This window comes from Rhinoderma darwinii, chromosome 7 (assembly GCF_050947455.1).
Source record: "Rhinoderma darwinii isolate aRhiDar2 chromosome 7, aRhiDar2.hap1, whole genome shotgun sequence".
Classification (NCBI taxonomy): domain Eukaryota; kingdom Metazoa; phylum Chordata; class Amphibia; order Anura; family Rhinodermatidae; genus Rhinoderma; species Rhinoderma darwinii.
Window position 1 is genome coordinate 22,837,983 of NC_134693.1, and position 19,046 is coordinate 22,857,028.

At 40.9% G+C, this 19,046-nt stretch overlaps 2 protein-coding genes across 2 annotated transcripts in view; both read right to left on the reverse strand.

Annotated features, from left to right (window-relative positions):
- LOC142657685 (calcium-activated chloride channel regulator 1-like) overlaps nucleotides 1-19,046 on the reverse strand; it is a 1,094,600-nt gene that overhangs the window by 794,510 nt on the left and 281,044 nt on the right. The window lies entirely within an intron of this gene.
- The window catches only part of TRABD2B (TraB domain containing 2B), a 208,279-nt gene that overhangs the window by 39,229 nt on the left and 150,004 nt on the right, over nucleotides 1-19,046 (reverse strand). The window contains exon 5 of the mRNA XM_075832962.1: nucleotides 13,775-13,865. Coding sequence (XP_075689077.1) covers nucleotides 13,775-13,865 — 91 coding nt within the window. The remainder of the gene's footprint in view (nucleotides 1-13,774; nucleotides 13,866-19,046) is intronic.

The following is a 19,046-nucleotide window of genomic DNA, read 5'->3' on the forward strand; positions in this document are numbered from 1 at the left end:
ATTTTCTTCATTAAATGGACCTGGGAGGGGAACTCCGGACAATGGTACTGTAGGTTATCCGGTCAACATTATAGCATACCAAGCATACCAAGCATTGGCCATATAGCCCTGTTATTCAAACTTTAGTCCTGGTGATCTACCAAATTGAACAATACTATGTAAAATCAATGTATTTCCAGATAGGATATATGTAACAACGTGTGTGGATATTTAGTTGCTGACACTTCAGAAGCCTCAAGAAATCCAAAACTGCGACAAACTCCATTTCTAAGCATAATTAAAAATATATCACTCCTGTAAAAAAACAAACTTACATGGCAGATTTTTGTCGATGAGAAAGAAGAGCCGGGACATGTACAGTAGCACCCTGAGGGAACCTCTGCCAATTTGTTATATGACCCATTTTCTGATGCCACAGTGCCCCACATCCCGCTTACCATTAATAGCTCCATAACGTTACCCTCCTTATGAATAACCTTGCTGCATCTGTCTTCTGCCCTGCCTAGCGTTTCCACCTTTTACACCTAAAAATACCGGCCAGTTTTGTGCAAATTGCGCAGAAAAAAACCTCGACAAAACTGTCATGTATAAATACACCCCAACATTTGTAGAAATTGGGTTTTGTGGTCATGACGTCACACTGAGTGTAGGTCTGGGAGCCTCAGAAAGATGATGCCCTTCATGATGAAATATTCTGCTGACGCCAAGCTCACAGTCCTCGTGCTGTTGACGTTTCCAGGGCTGGGTGGCCCGGCAAAATAATATCCAATCCAAATAAGAAGTAACAGGACTGTTACATTTATTATAACATTACATATCAAAATAAATACCGCAATTAAGATAATACAGACCTAGACTTGTTCTTCATGTGGACAAGTTAAGGATTATATCCACATAGAAAGTGTAATGAAGCTTTCCTCGTTCTGTTGGATCACTCATGAGGTCAGCTTGGAAACCGAGCAGCATAGAAATGTTTTGTGTGGAGTCGTCATTTTATGATACATATATTATTACAGGTCAGTCAGTACTATCTTGTTAAGGGGGTGCAACGATCCAGACTGACAACTTATACAAAGAGAAGCCTACCCCTGGGAAAGGTGATGCTGGAAATTTTTGTCAGTGGAAGATGATCCTTTTTTTTTTTTGCAAAAATGATTATAGAAGACCACAGATATGTAGCAGAGGTGTGTTTGTCAGATGTTGTAAATCTGAATTTGGCATTTGGCACATGTTAAGTGATGCCACAATGTGCTATTTGTTATTTTACGTAAGACAAACCTACTGCTTTATCATTATCAGGATTTATAAGCTTCAAAGTGTTCATTGACAAATTCAGCTCTGCTACATTACTATTACTGCCTGAACTATCTGTACATTAATGGCAAAAACAAAGGCACTACAAATTATTTTGAGATACAGTAACTGAAGCCCTTTGCAGTTTCATGGCAGTAATATCACTCCAACCGAACTACAAACCCCTGTGAGTACCCCATGATGCATTAGTGCCTCCCCCACCTTATAATATCACACACTCAGGCGAGTCTCCAAAGTGTTCTCGTTCTCTGAAAAAGGAAAAAAGTCAAATCCTTACACCTCCTCAGCAGTATAGAAAGCCAAATTGCCCTCTTTTCCCTCTACAGAAAGGGAAAATCATAGTCTGCCAAAATAATAAAAACTCTGCATGTGATCCGGCAATACGGCTTTTTCCAACGCGCTGCCAGTACTTAGAAGACCTCGGTGCTGCACTGAAAAGTGCTTTCTAAACCTGAGCCTCAAATACATGGATTATTTGCATTTTCGCTCCCTGCTACAGTTTTAATTTCAAAGTCATCCTGACGCCTTTACATGATGGAAGCAAAACCATGAGATACATCTATTTATCTATCCAGAGGGGTAACGTGAAGTTCCTGGTCCCAATTAAAATATGTAATGGGGCCTCCAAGTCTTTTAAATGGTTACATGGCATGGTCTCCCCATATGGGACAGAGGGACCTTCTAGGCCTCCTCAAGCTCCTGTGCCCAGGATCTATCTATCTATCTATCTATCTATCTATCTATCTATCTATCTATCTATCTATCTATCTATCTATCTATCTATCTATCTATCTATCTATCTATCTATCTATCTATCTATCTATCTATCTATCATCTCATATCTATCTATCTATCTATCTATCTATCTATCTATCTATCTATCTATCTATCTATCTATCTATCTATCTATCTATCTATCTATCTATCTATCTATCTATCTATCTATCTATCTATCTATCTATCTATCTATCTATCATCACCATCTATATAAATAAATAAATAGAGAGACATATTGGATGAGTAAAAATAACCATAGATTCATAGATAGATATATAGACAAAAAGCAGCCCCTAAGGCCCCATGCACACGACCGTAATAAATTGGCCGCAGACACCTTTCCGTATCGCTACGGATAGGTGTCCGCACGATAGAACTGTACCACAAAAGATAGAACATGTCCTATCTTTTGCGTTTTATGAGCCGTGCTCCCATACTTGGTATGGGAGAACGGGCCGAAAATGAGGGCTGCAATTTCGGGCCGTGATTACGGGCACGGCCGTGCGCATCAGGCCTAAAATACATAAAATTCTGCTTACTAGATCTCTATTATCAACAAGTTGATTGAAATGCCATTTTCAGCTCTGCTACATCTGTTTTTATAGAAATCTTGCAACGCGGAGCTATTTTCCTTCTGTGCAGAACACGTGAAAACATATTGTCAGCATTTTGAGGAGAAAGTCTCTCCTTTATGCTCCCTGCCATGTGTTACTCCTTATGCCAACTCTAAGACACTAATGATCTGTTAGATGTGAAGTTTGTGCTGGAACAACACTGGGATCTTTCTCGGCGTGTTCTTCCACCTCTTTCAGACCCAGTAAAGTAAACTAATAAACAGGAATCTTATTACTGCAATAAAACCCCCAAATCGGTTTGGCTTTTGTCAACTTCATTTGGCAAGACGGAATATTCTTCGGCAAATCTCCGGCCTCCTCTATCTACTGGTTTTGAAAGACTTTCACTGGCAGATTCCGATTATTGAGTGCATCGCATGCTCCAGCTGCTGTTAATTTAGCCGAGGGCAGCTACACCGAAAAATAGCAATTCCGGAAGCACCTGCGACCAATGTGCTGGACTTGTCCAAGAATTTGTTCATTCGCAGCGCTAGCGAATATAAATGTTTTAGTGTACAAGTATGTATACATTTCAGCGACATTCCTTTACTTAAGAGTATAGGTGCAGGATCTGATATTTCATTGGTTCATTCAATTATACGCATTTGATATACAGCTGTAGGACAGACAGGATTAGAAAAACATGGCTGCTTTCTTCCACACCTCTCCGCAAAAGGTGACTATGGTCTACAACTCGTCTGTCAAACTGGAGGATGACTGAAATTAATACGGTCGTCCAAGATTAGAAAACATGGCTGCTTTTTGAAAAAACAGTGCCACACCTGTCCACAGGTTGTATGTGGTATTACAGCTCATTTTCTTTCCCTTCAAATGAGTTAAGCTGCAATGCCAGACGCAACCCATGGGCAAGTGTGGCGCTGTTCTAGGAAGAAAGCAGTCATGATTTGAAAATGTTGTTCAACCCCATGTCTGGGTTAGAAAACCCGTGGAACATCCCATTAGGGAAGTCGGCGTTAAGAAGGGGGTCCCGCTTCCAGATCTCTATCAATTAGCCAGAGCAGAGAGGGGCTACAAAGAGTATCTCTCACTCTGGAGGACTCAGCATGTCTGTGCATTACATGGAAAGCCGTATTATTTCAACAGGTGATATGGGGGCGCTGCAGGGAAATTGAGCGCTTGTTGCCATGTTCTCATGCTGATCACAGGGGGTCAAGGCAGTGGGACAGCATGTGATCAGCTTCATTTCGGAAGACCCTTCTATCAAGATTGGATTGTCATAAGTGAACAACCCCTTTTAATGAGATTTTTGGGAAACCATGCAACTTTTTTGTATTTAGAAATGGACAAATAACATAACAATTATTAATATGGCAGTGACATAGAAAAAAGAGAGTTTTGTATATTACTCCATGCCTCCCAACATTTCCATCCCCATTCGCCGGGACACCTTTAAGTCCCGCTCCATACAGGAACGCCCACAAATAACCAGAGGACGCCCACTTTTATGAAAATTTGCATACGTTCCACACACCGGGCCGTTGTGAGGTATACTTTCTCTGTCTTCAACTCAATTTGGCCTTGAACCAAGACTTGTTGCTATAACTTGCTGGCTGTCAACCCCATTTAAAGGGTCCCTGCTTATTGCACAGTATCCCTGTAGCAACCATTGAGTAATATGACTCAGATGAAGAAGAGGAGCAGCGACTTTGTTTCTTTACCCCTTACGATTGTCCAGATTTGACCTGCACAGAGGAGCATTTAGGGATATACTGCCTAACAGGTATGCCAGAGGGGTTGCCAGGCGGCACCGCCATAGCAACTAGCCTGTCTTAGACCCGTTGGGACTTTAGCTCAAGACCAAATTGACACAAAACTGGGAGCAGAGAAGGAAAGTGAGCCTTGACAGTTCTTAAATTACACTGTTCCCTATTAATTACTGCTATATTATTGTGAAAGGAGATGTAAAGGCTATGTCAACCTTCACAACCATTTATGTTTTCTCTAATCTAATATAAAAAAAGAAGCTGACATAAAAAATGATGCAATTTTGCAAACAGAGTTAATTAAAAAATATTCTATGGTTTTGTGTGTTCAGCTACTATTCAGACCTATTGTCCTCCTGGAGTGGCAATAGACTACAAACAAACCCTGTGAAGTCTGGTCCCGCATACTCCCTTCTACCTGTCACCTACTTCTCCGTAACATACTTTTGGTAGGTTAGCAAGAAGTAGAAATGGAAGGAGTATGACTGAATGGTCAGACTACACAGGGTTTCTTTGTAGTCTGTTACCATGGAGACTGATAAGTCTGCATAGGAGCTGGAGAAATAAAACGGTAGGAGATATTTCATAAAGACTATTTGCAAAGTTGCTACATTTTATGAGGAATCTCTTTAAGAATAACAGTAGTGTAAGCTACTGGCAGTGAAAGTAGTTGGGAAGATGTCCATGTGTTTATTTGTCTTTTAGAACATCTGCATAAGCAATACCATACGGCACTGTAAAGTTTCAATGCAATATTGTGGTTTATCCAATATTAAAAATGGGCACTGTATGGCGGAGAATCTCTGAATATTAGGTTTGCTCAACATCATCTTGAGTGACACTGACCGTGATGATTTCAGATCCTTTGCCTGGAAGGAAATTGTAACGTTCTAATACTGCTATTGTTGTTTTTGTAGATGGAGATCCCTATTTCAACTCATAAAAAAGGATTTATTGGGGGTAAAAGAAAGTGTATCAAAATTTTTAGAGGCCCCAGAAGGTCTGTAAAATGTTACCACAAAGGATTTAAACCTAAAACATTAATCATTAATGCAAAAAGCTGCATGCAATTTCATTGTTATAGAACCAGGCCAATACAAAGAAATATATTCTTGGAACACATGAACTTTTGTATATTCTGTGTAATTATTTTTCTTTTTCCAATTCTATTATGAATCTAAAATAATTTCTCTATATCTGGAAACATAATACTCTGAGTCGTTCTATGAAGTCCTGTCATTTTAAATTCAGCTGTATATGAATTATATTGGTCCGTTATATTGATAATACATGCTGAATGCCTAATGGCCGAGATTATAGGGCCCCTAGAGGTCTACAAACCCTAGACCCTGAAAGGCAAACAAATCACCATTTTTATGGAATTTGACTATGATTTATAAGCCATTCAGGTCTTTGGTAATCTGGGTGACAACCCATCTGGGCACTGTGATGGCTGCCCGTAGCAGTTGTCACTGAACACATATTACCTATTCCCTATGGAAGTAATGTCGGCGCTCCGGCCAGCGTTTGGCTGTAGCCGTCACTTGATATGTCATCACAATGGATGTCATGTCAAAGCACATGGAGGGACAACAGGAGTGGCACTAGACCGACGGCTAAGGGTGGGAGTGGAATAAGTAAGGTGAGTTAATTGCATAGTTGGCTGTTTTTAAATTTTCAGCCTATATGTTGAGATTTTGAAATCCTAAAAAATCCTTTTAATAAAGTTTAAATAGAATAGGGAACACTAATATTTCTGAGGGTCTTTTCAACTTTAGGTGGAAATGCTCTTTACGATGTTAACGTACACTAGACAATTGGTAGCCCTGGTCCAATATATATGCCTGTGTGTGAATATAACAAAAAACCAGAGGAGATCCAGCGATGAAGATAAAAATAGGAAAAACTAGGTTTCCATTTTATTTAAATACAAGAGCAATGCTTGAAAAACACCAGGAGGAAAGGACAAGGTGGTGATATGCGGCAATAGAAAGCCTACGCGTTTCAGGCACTGGCTGTGCCCTTAATCATGGCTAAGTCGAGTGAGCTCCAGCAAGCACACGGAGTAAATAAATACTAACTAAATGGGAGGTTGGACCTAGAACGAGGCGGCGCTCGCAGGTGAGTTGATCAGCTATAACAAAATCAATCCTCCATCGTTATTAAGTTTCAAAATTATATAATGGCTGTAATTATAAGCAATGCACTAATGCATATGATAAAAATAGGAATTGAAATAAATAAAATACAGCAGAAACTTATTGTTTATAAAAAATTTTGTGTGTATAGTACGAAATTTCATAGAATTGATAGAGGATCATGTCCCCGTAGCTTGCGGAGCATCACCCGACACATATTGATACACGGAAAACATGTGTACAGAAAAAACCACAGAGAAAACACAAATTAATATGCGTTATGTGAAGAAAAAAACAAACAAACAACCGCATGAAGATATATATAAGTGTGAACACAGGGAATAAGAAAAAGCATATAAATAAAGAAACAACATTGCTGATAAGACTGACATGCAAACAATAACTCTGAAAAATGCCTGGTATTCCACCTAACATATATATCCAGAAAATAGTACATCTTTAATGGCAAGGCTAATAAATAATCCTAATACAGCTGGACAATATATAAAGGCAAATTGATTGTAATAAGGCTGTATAGATAAAAACATAGCAGCCAGAAATAATCTTTAAATACATGCATGAACAATAACAAAATTGAAATAAATATTGAATGATCAATAAATAATGCTAGAATGATTTTTGTAAGCTCCACTGGTTTGCCTAAACGAATATATTAGGATTAAAGCAAAAGGAGCTGAATCCCTATGTGAGGAACTAAATGTGAAGGATAAAAATAATAAAAACAAACAAAAAATCTTGGTGATAGGATGTCAGAGTGAGAATATCACATTAGAGGCAGATAAAAGGCTCTGTTATATTGTGATATTCACAACCGTCCAATTTTTTTTTTATAAACAATAAGTTTCTGCTGTATTTTATTTATTTCAATTCCTATTTTTATCATATGCATTAGTGCATTGCTTATAATTACAGCCATTATATAATTTTGAAACTTAATAACGATGAAGGATTGATTTTGTTATAGCTGATCAACTCACCTGCGAGCGCCGCCTCGTTCTAGGTCCAACCTCCCATTTAGTTAGTATTTATTTACTCCGTGTGCTTGCTGGAGCTCACTCGACTTAGCCATGATTAAGGGCACAGCCAGTGCCTGAAACGCGTAGGCTTTCTATTGCCGCATATCACCACCTTGTCCTTTCCTCCTGGTGTTTTTCAAGCATTGCTCTTGTATTTAAATAAAATGGAAACCTAGTTTTTCCTATTTTTATCTTCATCGCTGGATCTCCTCTGGTTTTTTCTTCTATTGCTGCCGTGTGCCGTCGCGGTCGATCCGGGCGATTACAAACACTGGAGTGTTTTGACTGGTGAGCTGGAGGTTTCCTCCCCATTCCCTTTTCCATCATTATTTTTACCCCTGTGAATATAACGTTTGGCTGGAGACATAGCCAATATAAATTCTCCAAGACAGAGGATACTTGGATTGCCTGCCAGCCCGACTCCTCTCACCTCTCAAAAAATGTCGAGGTCAGCCAACATAATTAAAAAGTGTATTGACAGGAGCGTAGCTATGGGGTCCAACCGAGGCATGTGCCCAGGTGCTGAGTCCCAGGAGGTTACCAACAAGCCATTTTTCCTTGGGCAGGGTATTTTAGATACAGGGCTAGGATGGGTGAAAGAGAGTTTAGCTACAGCTTTATAATAGCCATTTTTATGTAGAGAACTAGCCTCATGAAACATACTGATTCTTCTTCCGGAGATCAAGCTAGTAGAGAGCAATGCTCCCTGGGAAAAATATTCAAATTAACTATCATCCACTTCCACTATAGGGATCTTTGGGGATGTATATGCAATGTAGTAGAAACATCGGGGGTGGGGGTTCAGGAGTTACATTAATTATATAGACTGCTAAATATAGGTAAAATACGCCAAAATTAATGAGGCCTAAATGTGTCCATACACGTGACAATAAAGTATCAAGCATGTTGAAATCCAATATATCTCGACTATTCTTTCCCCAACACCTGCCATCGGTAGAGAGTTGGGAAACCACCACACATATTCGATTGTCAGCAGGTTCAGCAGACATTCATCTAATGTGTAGGACCACCTTAACTCCAATCCTTTGAAGGGGTTATCCGGGTTATTAAAATGAATGGCCTATGCAGTCTATCCATATTAGATCGGTGGGGGGTCCGACTGTCAGCACCCCGCCGATCAGCTGTTTTACAGAGCTTACGAGTGCCGCAGCGGCTTCATTGTTTACATGGTTCTCTTCTCCATTTGTACGTGCACGCGCCATTATATTTGTGGCGGCTGTGCAAGGTATTGCACCACTGTCCCGTTCACGAGCGCTGCAGCCCCTTCAAACAGCTGATCGTGGGGGTGCCAACAGTCGGATCCCACGATCTAATATTGATGGCCGATCCTAAGGATCGGCCATCAATTTTAATAACCCGGATCACCTCTTTAACCCGTTAGTGACCGGCCCATCGTGTTTCTACGTCGGTCACCAACGGGCCTTATTCCGATGCCATAAACTTTTTACGTCGCGGCATCGGAATAAGTAAACAGAGCAGGGAACTGTCAGATCTCCCTGCTCTCAGCTGCTAGAGGCAGCTGAGGGCTGGGAGCGTCCCTGATCTGCCGGGTGAGATCGATATTAGTATCGATCTCACACGTTTAACCCCTCAGATGCGGTGCTCAATAGCGAGCACCGCATCTGAGTGGTTTTGGAGAGAGGGAGGGAGCTCCCTCTCTCCCCCACCGACACCCGGCGATACGATTGCCGAGTGTCTGTGTCTCTAATGGCAGCCGGGGGTCTAATAAAGGCCCCCAGGCTGCCTAGAGTGAATGCCTGCTAGATCATGCCGCAGGCATGACCTAGCAGATGCCTGCCCATGTTAAACGGCCAGGCAGTAATACACTGCAATACAAAAGTATTGCAGTGTATTATAAATGCGATCGCAGAATCGCATATTATAGTCCCCTAGTGGGACTAGTAAAAAAGTGAAAAAAAAGTTTAATAAAGTTAATTAAAAAAAAAATGTGAAAAAAATGAAAAACCCAGCTTTTCCCCTTACAAACTGCTTTACTATTAAAAAAACAAAATAAAGTTAAAAAGTTACACATATTTGGTATCGCCGCGTCCGTAACGACCCCGACTATAAATCTATTACATTATTTAATCCGCACGGTGAACGCCGTAAAAAAAATAATAAAAAACTATGGAAAAATTACTGTTTTCTGTGAATACTGACTTTAAAAAAATTTAATAAAAAGTGATCAAAAAGTCGCATCTACTCCAAAATGGTACCAATAAAAACTACAAGTCGCCCCGCAAAAAAAAAGCCCTCATACAACCGCATCGGCGAAAAAATAAAAACGTTAAGGCTCTTCAAATATGGAGACACAAAAACAAATCATTTTGAAAAAAAAGCGTTTTTACTGTGTAAAAGTAGTAAAACATACAAAAACTATACAAATTTGGTATCGTTGCAATCGTAACAACCCGCTGAATAAAGTTATTGTGTTATTTATACCACACGGTAAGCGGCGTAGATTTAGGACGCAAAAAAGAGTGGCGAAATTTCAGATTTTTTTCTATTCCCCCCCAAAAAAAAGTTAATAAAAGTTAATCAATAAATAATATGTACCTAAAAATGGTGCTATTAAAAATACAACTTGTCCCGCAAAAAACAAGACCTTATAGAGCTATGTCGACGCAAAAATAAGAAGGTTATAGCTCTTGGAATGCGACGATTGAAAAACGTAAAAAATAGCTTGGTCATTAAGGTCCAAAATAGGCTGGTCATTAAGGGGTTAAAGAGCTTTGAACCACAACTCGGGTTATAAGCCAAATATTTCTCAGAGTTTTTGCTCATCAGCTGGGTAAGATACCATGTAAACATTGAGCTTGTAGAAGGTTTATAAGGCAATGCTCCCTGAAATAGTATGCAAAATGTCTCTTCTCCAGAAGGAAGAAAACTAGTACTGTACTGGGTACGCTCATTCTAGAAAGCCTTCACAGAACACGATGGTGAGCAGTCTTTATAACAATTTACAGAAAAAAAAAACCTGATAGTTCTGATTATTACAGAACTATCCATAATTGTATGATTTTTCTTTAAACGGGTCGAAATGTCCACTAATGTGATATTCATGCGGTCTAGTGTGTAAACTTTCAAACCTTTATTTTTTTAATAGAATAGTGTTGTGGTCGCACTGCCTATAATTATGGTCATACTATTTCTTGTTAAGCCTCTGATGTCTTTTCTATTACTTTTAAGAACATTATCCGTGTGATCCAGACAAAACCTGGCACGTCTATAGGAGTGCGGCTCTAGACATTAAAGGTCCTAATCCAGACTTTATTGTTCTTGGTAAGAAAACAGCTGAACATTTGAGATTTTATTCATTGGAGATAAATATTAAAGAAATAGACGATCAGCTGACCGCAAGATATTATAGTAAAATGAATAAGAGCGTAACTCTTCTTTGCTTTTCTAATTGGATGTTTCACCAAGAAAGCAACACTCCACTATTTTACTTCGACCTCCTTTGCTTTCGGCTCCATGTCTCCAAGACAGAGGAATCTTTCTTGGACAATAACACAAAGATCACCGGTATACAATGCTGACTTGTTAAATCTAAAGCTGCGATCCACTTCCAAAATCAATAGCTTGCTTTTAAATAGCCGGAGCTGGAATCAGACACCGGGGTATGTACTATCGGAGGGGATTGTTTCAGGTTCAAGAAGTCAGCCGAAACGCTGGCTAGACTTACGAGACCACTTTCATAGCTCTGCAATTGCCAATATTGGTTAATTTTTTAAAAGTGGACTAGAGCTAGGGAATTTAAAAAATAACATGTGGTTTGAAAGTATTCTTTTAATATTTCAAATTAAATTTTTCAATGGAAAATAACCCACTTTACAAGAGGTGCCCAACATTTTATATATATATAAAAAAATTAAAAAAATTATAATACATGACAGCCAAGACCTTATATAGTAAGACTGCAAGCAGACCCGAGTTTAACCAAACTCACTGCACCATAGGTACTGTAGTTAGGTTTAGTAGAACAGTGGGTACAATACGCCCATTAGGTCTTGGTTTAGGAGAAAGTAAGCACCAGAGTTATAATACAAATGATTTGTTAAAATGATCATATATATATATTCTTATTTTTCTGTACAGAGCGACAGCAATTGTTTACACTGGATCACATCACTGGGGACAGCCTCTTATTTTGGCCTAAATGGCTTTTTGATTCGAAAAATTGCCTATTTTTATTTGATTTATTATTAAATTTCATTACAGGGGTTTGTCTCATCAGAGACATCCCTTTTCAGAAGGGAATCACCACAGTGAACAGCTGATCGACGCGAGTCCGGCTCCTGCCCCCCCCCTGACTTACAGCTGATTTTACCGGGGAAAGTCGAAGCTAAATAAATGGCCATCCATGTAATACATGGAGGGCTCGAGTCTGCCAAAAAGGGAGCTGCTCATACAAAATGGCCCTCCGTTCTGGCTCCGAAAGGGGGATCCTGAGAGAGGAATACCTCTCTATGATGTCCATATGCCCGAATATGGGGGTCCCACGCCCCGAATAGGGCATATTAAGAGGGATTGTCTATATAACCACTTTAAATTTACTAACGTATTTCAAAAATGTCCTGACTTTAATAAGTTGTATTAGGACAGATACTGATACATGTCGTTAAGATATGCCATCAATTGATACCAAAATAAATATTTCATTAGCAAAACAACTGAGAAGCAAGAATTATTATGTAGGACGGAGAGTTTAATAATGACTTTTAGAAACTAGAAAATATACAAAAATGTTGTATATTTGCAGATATGTTGTGTGAGGCAGCAGTAGTATCCTACTGGGGTACAGAAGATAAATGCAGATAATGGCATTGCCAATTTCCTCTAATTAGTCAGTAAAAAATACGGCACAATATTACCCCCGAAGAGTTCCCACGCCTCTTCTGTGGAATAATTGTCATTTATTTCTGTTTTTGAAAGTTTGTTCCACTTCATGTCTCCAGACCAAGTGGTTTTGTAATACCGCAGTGGTTTTGAAATTAAACTATATTCTCAGTCTAAGTACTCATTTCAAAGCAATATTGTAAGATTGTTGTGCCAATGGTGGGATACTCATCCAAAATGTTGTCTGTACTGAAATTTTATGACTTATGAATACGAAGGCAGACACTCCTGCGGGAGGACCACCAGCGATGTGACAAAAGAGTATCTAATCCCTACTATGTACAGTATATTTATGTGGATTCCATCAAATTTCTTCTTCATGCAAAAAGTAACATGCATGGGAAAATTCTGAGATATTTTGAGAACCAAATCTTCAAACAAAACTGAGTGGACGTGCTGTTCCCACCCAACCTCACTCATATCGGTGGTCACCTTCTGTGGGAAACTCAGGAGACAGCTCTCATGGTAGTAAATACGGTAGAAGATTGAACTTCAAACAATGTGAAGCCTTTATCATACTTCCCCACACTGTTAACAGACACTTAAGGAGGGACCATATGGATCAATATAGGAAAGTCCACCTTTTCAGCTAAGAATGCTCTTTACCGGTAATTCATTGACCCACTACCACAGAAATGTTCAAAATCAAAGCTAAAAAGGATCAAATAGCTAAACAATAATAACATTGTATAAACATTAGAGACAACCGGACAGACAATTCCAGGAACAGAAACATTTGGGACAAAAGTATGGACGGTCTTTCTTAAAAATGGACATTCGAGAGGGCGATTTCATCCATGTGACAACTGATACACCATTGCCTCAAAATATTTATCACGAAAAAAGCACTACTATTAAGTTAAGCCTTTCTACATCACCATGATGCCACAATAAGAGGTCCCCATGAAGGGTGAGAATTTTGCCTGGGCCAGCACTTTAAACTAGTTGGCCACTGGAGGATGCTTCTCTTGCATTTCAGTCCTGGCTGGAGAAGTTTAAAGGGGTTGTCCTCTATAAGAAGTATATAGCTGCTTTCTTTCAAAAACAGCACCACACATGTCTACAGGTTGTGAGTGGTACTGCAGATCAACCCCATTTACTTCCATAGAGCTGAGCTGCAATACCTGACACAACTCATGGACAAGTGTGGCACTGTGTTTGGAAGTAATAGAGCCACAACTATGAAATGTACAGTATACTGTATGTTCAAAAATAATAGAACTTACGAGCAAAATACAACATAATCTTACTTTGTAAGGCTTTGTCCTGCAGGCGTGTGTTCAACCTCATATCCTTCATGTTTCAGAACATCAATCACAGTATAATTTCCCAGGAAATGACCTATGAACAAAATACAAATGGCATTAATACGTGGAATGGGAGATAATGCTACTGGAAACGGTAAGGCTATTAAAAGCCATCGATCGACGGTGTTGTCGAAATATTTAAGGCTATGGCTGCGTGGTGACATTGGCCGCGGCACAGGTCGCACAGCCAAAGATTGCTGTGTGCTGCTGCCAGCTTTGAAAGAAATAAAAGTGAATGTGGCCACAACAGTCGCCAAGAAATCCATCAGGTTTAGACATTTCTTATGGCTGTTGTGTCGTGTTAACTTGCGGGTTGAAACACAGCCACCGCCACATTCACTTTCATTACTGCGATCTTTGGCCGTACAACTTGTGTCATAGCCAAAGTCGCCGTGTTGCCCTAGCCTTAAGGGAACCTGTCAGCAGAGCATGCTGTTAACCACAGGCAGCAAGAAATAGCATTTGTATACTGGGTGAGACCTCTCAATCAAGCTAAGCCGGGTGGGGAGGAGCCGCCCATCAGACACTTCCTGGGCCTGGCACTTATAATAAAAAATTTTCTCTAAAATTCTGCAGTGCTTTATAGTTCACTGTCATCAGGGCACCTGTCGCTATTTTATGCTGACAGGTTCCTTTAAAATGCACAAGGTTAGTGGTTGAGTATATCGAACAAATTTAATCCTAGCTCCTCATCCATTTGTGAATGAAGGAATCCATCATAAAATAAAACTGTCCATTTGTTTCAGCCACATCTGCTTAATAGTAATGTAGCCACGTTTTTCTTCCTTTCAGTATGTTCCCATCTATTGGATAGTATGTAGATCAGTGGTCCTCAACCTGTGGCTCTCCACCTGTTGGGAAATGACAGCATACCCAGGCAGGCTGCATACTGTTAGGACATGCTGGTAATTGTAGTTTTCTCAAAACTGGAGAGCCACAGGTTGGAGACCACTCATGTAGATAGTAAGTAGGGAGGTCAAAAGCCAATAAGTATGGTTAGTGAACATTTAAAGTGGTTGCCTGCTTTTAACAATCCTTTTTATTAGAAGGGTCCGTAAACTATAAGCTCGTCACATCGTGTCCTGCTGCTGGGACCTTCAGTGATCAGCTGAAATCCTTTGGGGAACCCAGCAGCAAGTGTTCCTTTTTCCTGTAGCACCACCAGAGGAGACATTAGGAATCACATGGTGCCCATTAAAACCATGGAAGTGATGTCCTCTAATGCAGGAGATGTTTTTTTTTTTTTTTAGCATTTATAAGATGATGGTCCTGAATGGTAGACCCCCTCTATTAGCAAAGACTCCCCTAATAGGGTATTTGAAACTGCTGTTATTTTTGTTTTATTCTGTCCTCACAATCTAATTTTCCCATTTCAGAAACATAAACACAATAGAGCCAATAAACATATTGCCATGTTTTTTTGTTTTTTTTTTGAGGAAACGGGAGAACATGTTAAACACATACAAACTCCATGCAGATGTTACTCTTGGTTGAATTCAAACCCCCTACCCCGGTTCTGCAGGACAACAACGCTAAACTAAACAAACATTGTGAGATACCCAGTGTTGTAAAATTTGGATAAATGCAAGCTGGGTAAACATGCTCTACCCTTATAAAGCTGAGGTTGGAATAGGCAAGGCCCAACCGTGATTCTGCCACCCATGGGCCCACATATATGGTTTCTGATGGTTCATGGCATGGCGGCACAAAAAGCTCCAAAGTACTGAGCTTCATGGGACTCCATGTGCCAACGTGCCACCTCCAACACATGGCTCTGCCGTGTGCACAAGACCTTACTCTGAAATAATAGAAGTGAAGATCATAGTCGGATCAGCAGAATTACATCTATCACTACATTTAGCGTCTAATTTTGTCTAAATATGAGAACATCACTTTATATAATAATTGTTAATAATTCCATATTAAGTCTGGAGTTGTCAAGCAGATTTCCCACTGCTCTAGTCTCAGGGTACATTCCTCTCATTGTTCTCCACGTAGTAAAACATAAAAGACACAATACTATTATCCTAATTTATTGTGACAGGTGGTGAAAGCTCAGGCAAAGGCGAAGTCCCTGTGTCTCCCGCCATGGGAATGTGTTGCAAATGTGAGAAGAACAGCTGTAGGACACAGATAAGACACACACCAGCACACACATACACACCCCGGGGTAATCATATACATAAAGTCCCATAAACACTACTGGTAACCCTTTCAAAACCAGGTGTGCAACCAACCTCATTTATTAAAACCAACCATGACCTTCCCTAATTAATGCTTATTTTGACCTGTGGTGTGAAATAATTGACATTATAGGATTTCCAACATCTACCTTCTATATTAAAAGCAGAAATAATTCTAGCTGGGTCGGTATGTTAATTGTCCTACCTATATGAGCATTCGCCAGGCAGTACCTTATAGTTGATGGTCTGCAGAGCCTCTTCATTATTTTGTCTTCTAATTATTGGTTCAATCATCTCTGGAGACATCTGAAGAACATCGTTCTATTCCACCACTTGACATGTGCATGTGTCTACGAAGCGGGATCAAGTAGTGATGGATAATTTCATTATCAGACGGCCATTCTAAAGGTTACCATGGGTGGATAGTCTTGTCCCTGTGATCATCGTATAGTTTCTTCTCCCATAAAACCCATAGTAATAATAGGACATGTTAGAGGTTATGTTGTAGTCATCGATGAAACATGTTTTCCTTAATTTTCAACAATAGTCATGAGATGGAGTTGAGGGGAACTCACTCAATGTCTCACCATGTCTTCCTCACCATGGTCTGTGCTGTTATTGGATTGCTTGATTGGATTTAAGGCCCAATTCCCGGGCCGGCATCGACACCAGTGAGAACGCCGCTGCAAGACTCCTGCCTTCTTCTGACGGTGAGTGATGGGGCTATTCACACGACCAGTTTTTTTGACGGCCCAGGAAACCTGGCCATCAAAAAATGGGAGATGCCCTATTTTCGGCCATTTACCCGGCCGCCCGGCTCCCATAGAAGTCTATGGGGCCGGGTAATACACGGCCATCACCGGATGTGTCCCGAGTGACGGCCGTGTCTTCCGTCGCTCGCGCTCTCTCTCCTCCTCACAGTGCAGAGTTCATGTGAGGAGGAAGAGGGTCTATTTTTGCTCTCTGTAGGAGTCGGAATCCCCAATCCCCGGCCGGGGATTGGGGATTCCGCTACAGGAGAAGTGAGTGACTACTCTGTCCATATATGAACACAGCGACGTCACTCACTTCTGAAGCGGAATCCCCGACCCTGTGGCCGGGAATTCCGCTACAGGAGAAGTGACTGACCACACTGTCCATATATGGACACAGCGACGTCACTCACTTGTGAAGCGGAATCCCTGACCCTGTGGCCGGGGATTCCTCTCCAGGAGAAGTCAGTGACTACACTGTCCATATATGGACATTGAAGTCAGTGACTTCTCCTGGAAGGTGGGGGGGATGGGTGCAACCTACAAGGGGCTGTGTGGAATTACCTACAGGGGGCTGGGTGGCATTACCTACAGGGGGCTGTGTGGCATTATCTACCAGGGGGCTGTGGCATTATCTACAGAGGGCTGTGTGTGGCAAGACATTTAAATGAAATTCATCAGATTTTAAAACGGACAGGGAAAAAAACGGATGCAAAACGGGTAAAAATTGGCCGTTAAAAACGGCAACACGGCCCGCAACACAATCGGAACGGATGCAAAACGGCCGGGAAAAATGGCCCAAAACGGCCGATTTTATTGGCCGACACTCGGACCCTGTCGTGTGAATAAAGCCTACCTCTACTGCTCTCCGCTCTGGCGGCAAATTGGCACCTACGGGGGGACTCTGTGGGGAGCTATCTACAGGGGTGCTGTGTGTGGCGCTACCTACAGGGGTGCTGTGTGTGGCGCTATGTACAGGGGGCTGTGTGTGGCGCTATGTACAGGGGGCTGTGTGTGGAGCTATCTACAGGGGGCGTTGTGTGGCACTACCTACAGGGGGCTGTATCTGGCGCTATGTACAGGGGGGCTGTATCTGGCGCTATGTACAGGGGGCTGTGTGTGCAGCTATGTACAGGGGGCTGTGTGTGGCGCTATCTACAGGGGGGCTTTGTGTGGAGCTATCTATAGGGGGGCTGTGTGTGGAGCAATCTACAGGGGGGCTCTGGTGGATGATTTTTCCATTGACCGGTAGCAGAGTTACACAACTGGAGAAAAAAAAATCCCCATCATGTAACTCTGCTATTTGTCAATTGAAAAGTCATCAACAACAGGGTCTCCCTCTTGACTTTCATTGTTCTCAGCCTTTTGGTTTGTCCTGTAGCTGCTTCCTGCCTTGATGAGGAAATGTTATACCCAGGATAGGAAAAGTAACACAAAGACAATATAACCTGAAATATAATATCTGTGATATCCAGACAGTCTAGAGATCCGCAGTGAGAATGTGCGCTTGTTATTTGCAGAAGGATCTGGCTGTGATTTGATTTGTTTATGCAGAATATTGGGCGTGGTTAGGGGCGTGGCTTAAAAATGTCCCTCTTTTCCGAATTCAAAAGTTGGGAGGTATGCCTATAGTCTACTCTAGGCCCACTCCAATTTTATATGGGGTATATAGTGCCATATCCAATTGCATGCTGCATTACGGAGGCGTCTCCACTAGAAGCATTGCTTCTAGAGGTGAATATGGTCCCTCACAGTCGCACCATACTCATACTGCAACGCATTAGGTGCCTACAGGACTGTACTACGGACCCTAAAGCGCAACGGTCAAGAAAATGAAAAGTTACAATGTTGTAGAAGAAGGGGCATTCTTTGTCTGTGCTGATGTTTCTTGGTTTGTTTCTTCTGTCCTCCTGTCCTGACCCTACAGTGTTTTCTTATCTATCTGATATTCCTAAGAGCCAAGTTTCACATTATCTGTCACAAAAGGAACAGTATCACCGGGCACCAAAAAAAAAATAAAGAAATGTGATGGCTTTTCTGGAAAGAGCCCCTGTTCAAAAGAAACAGCTCTGCGAAAGTGTTACATGTCTTATCAGAGGGAGGCTTGGCAGACTCTTAGCAATCTTGTGCCAATGAAAAAATACCATGTCACTCTGAAGTCCCTTCTCATTTTCTCACGGATAGAATTGATAATGATAAGTGTTGAGCATTAATTAATTACCTTTCTGAACATTACCAGTACTATGTGGAATAAATATATATATTCACATATACATACAT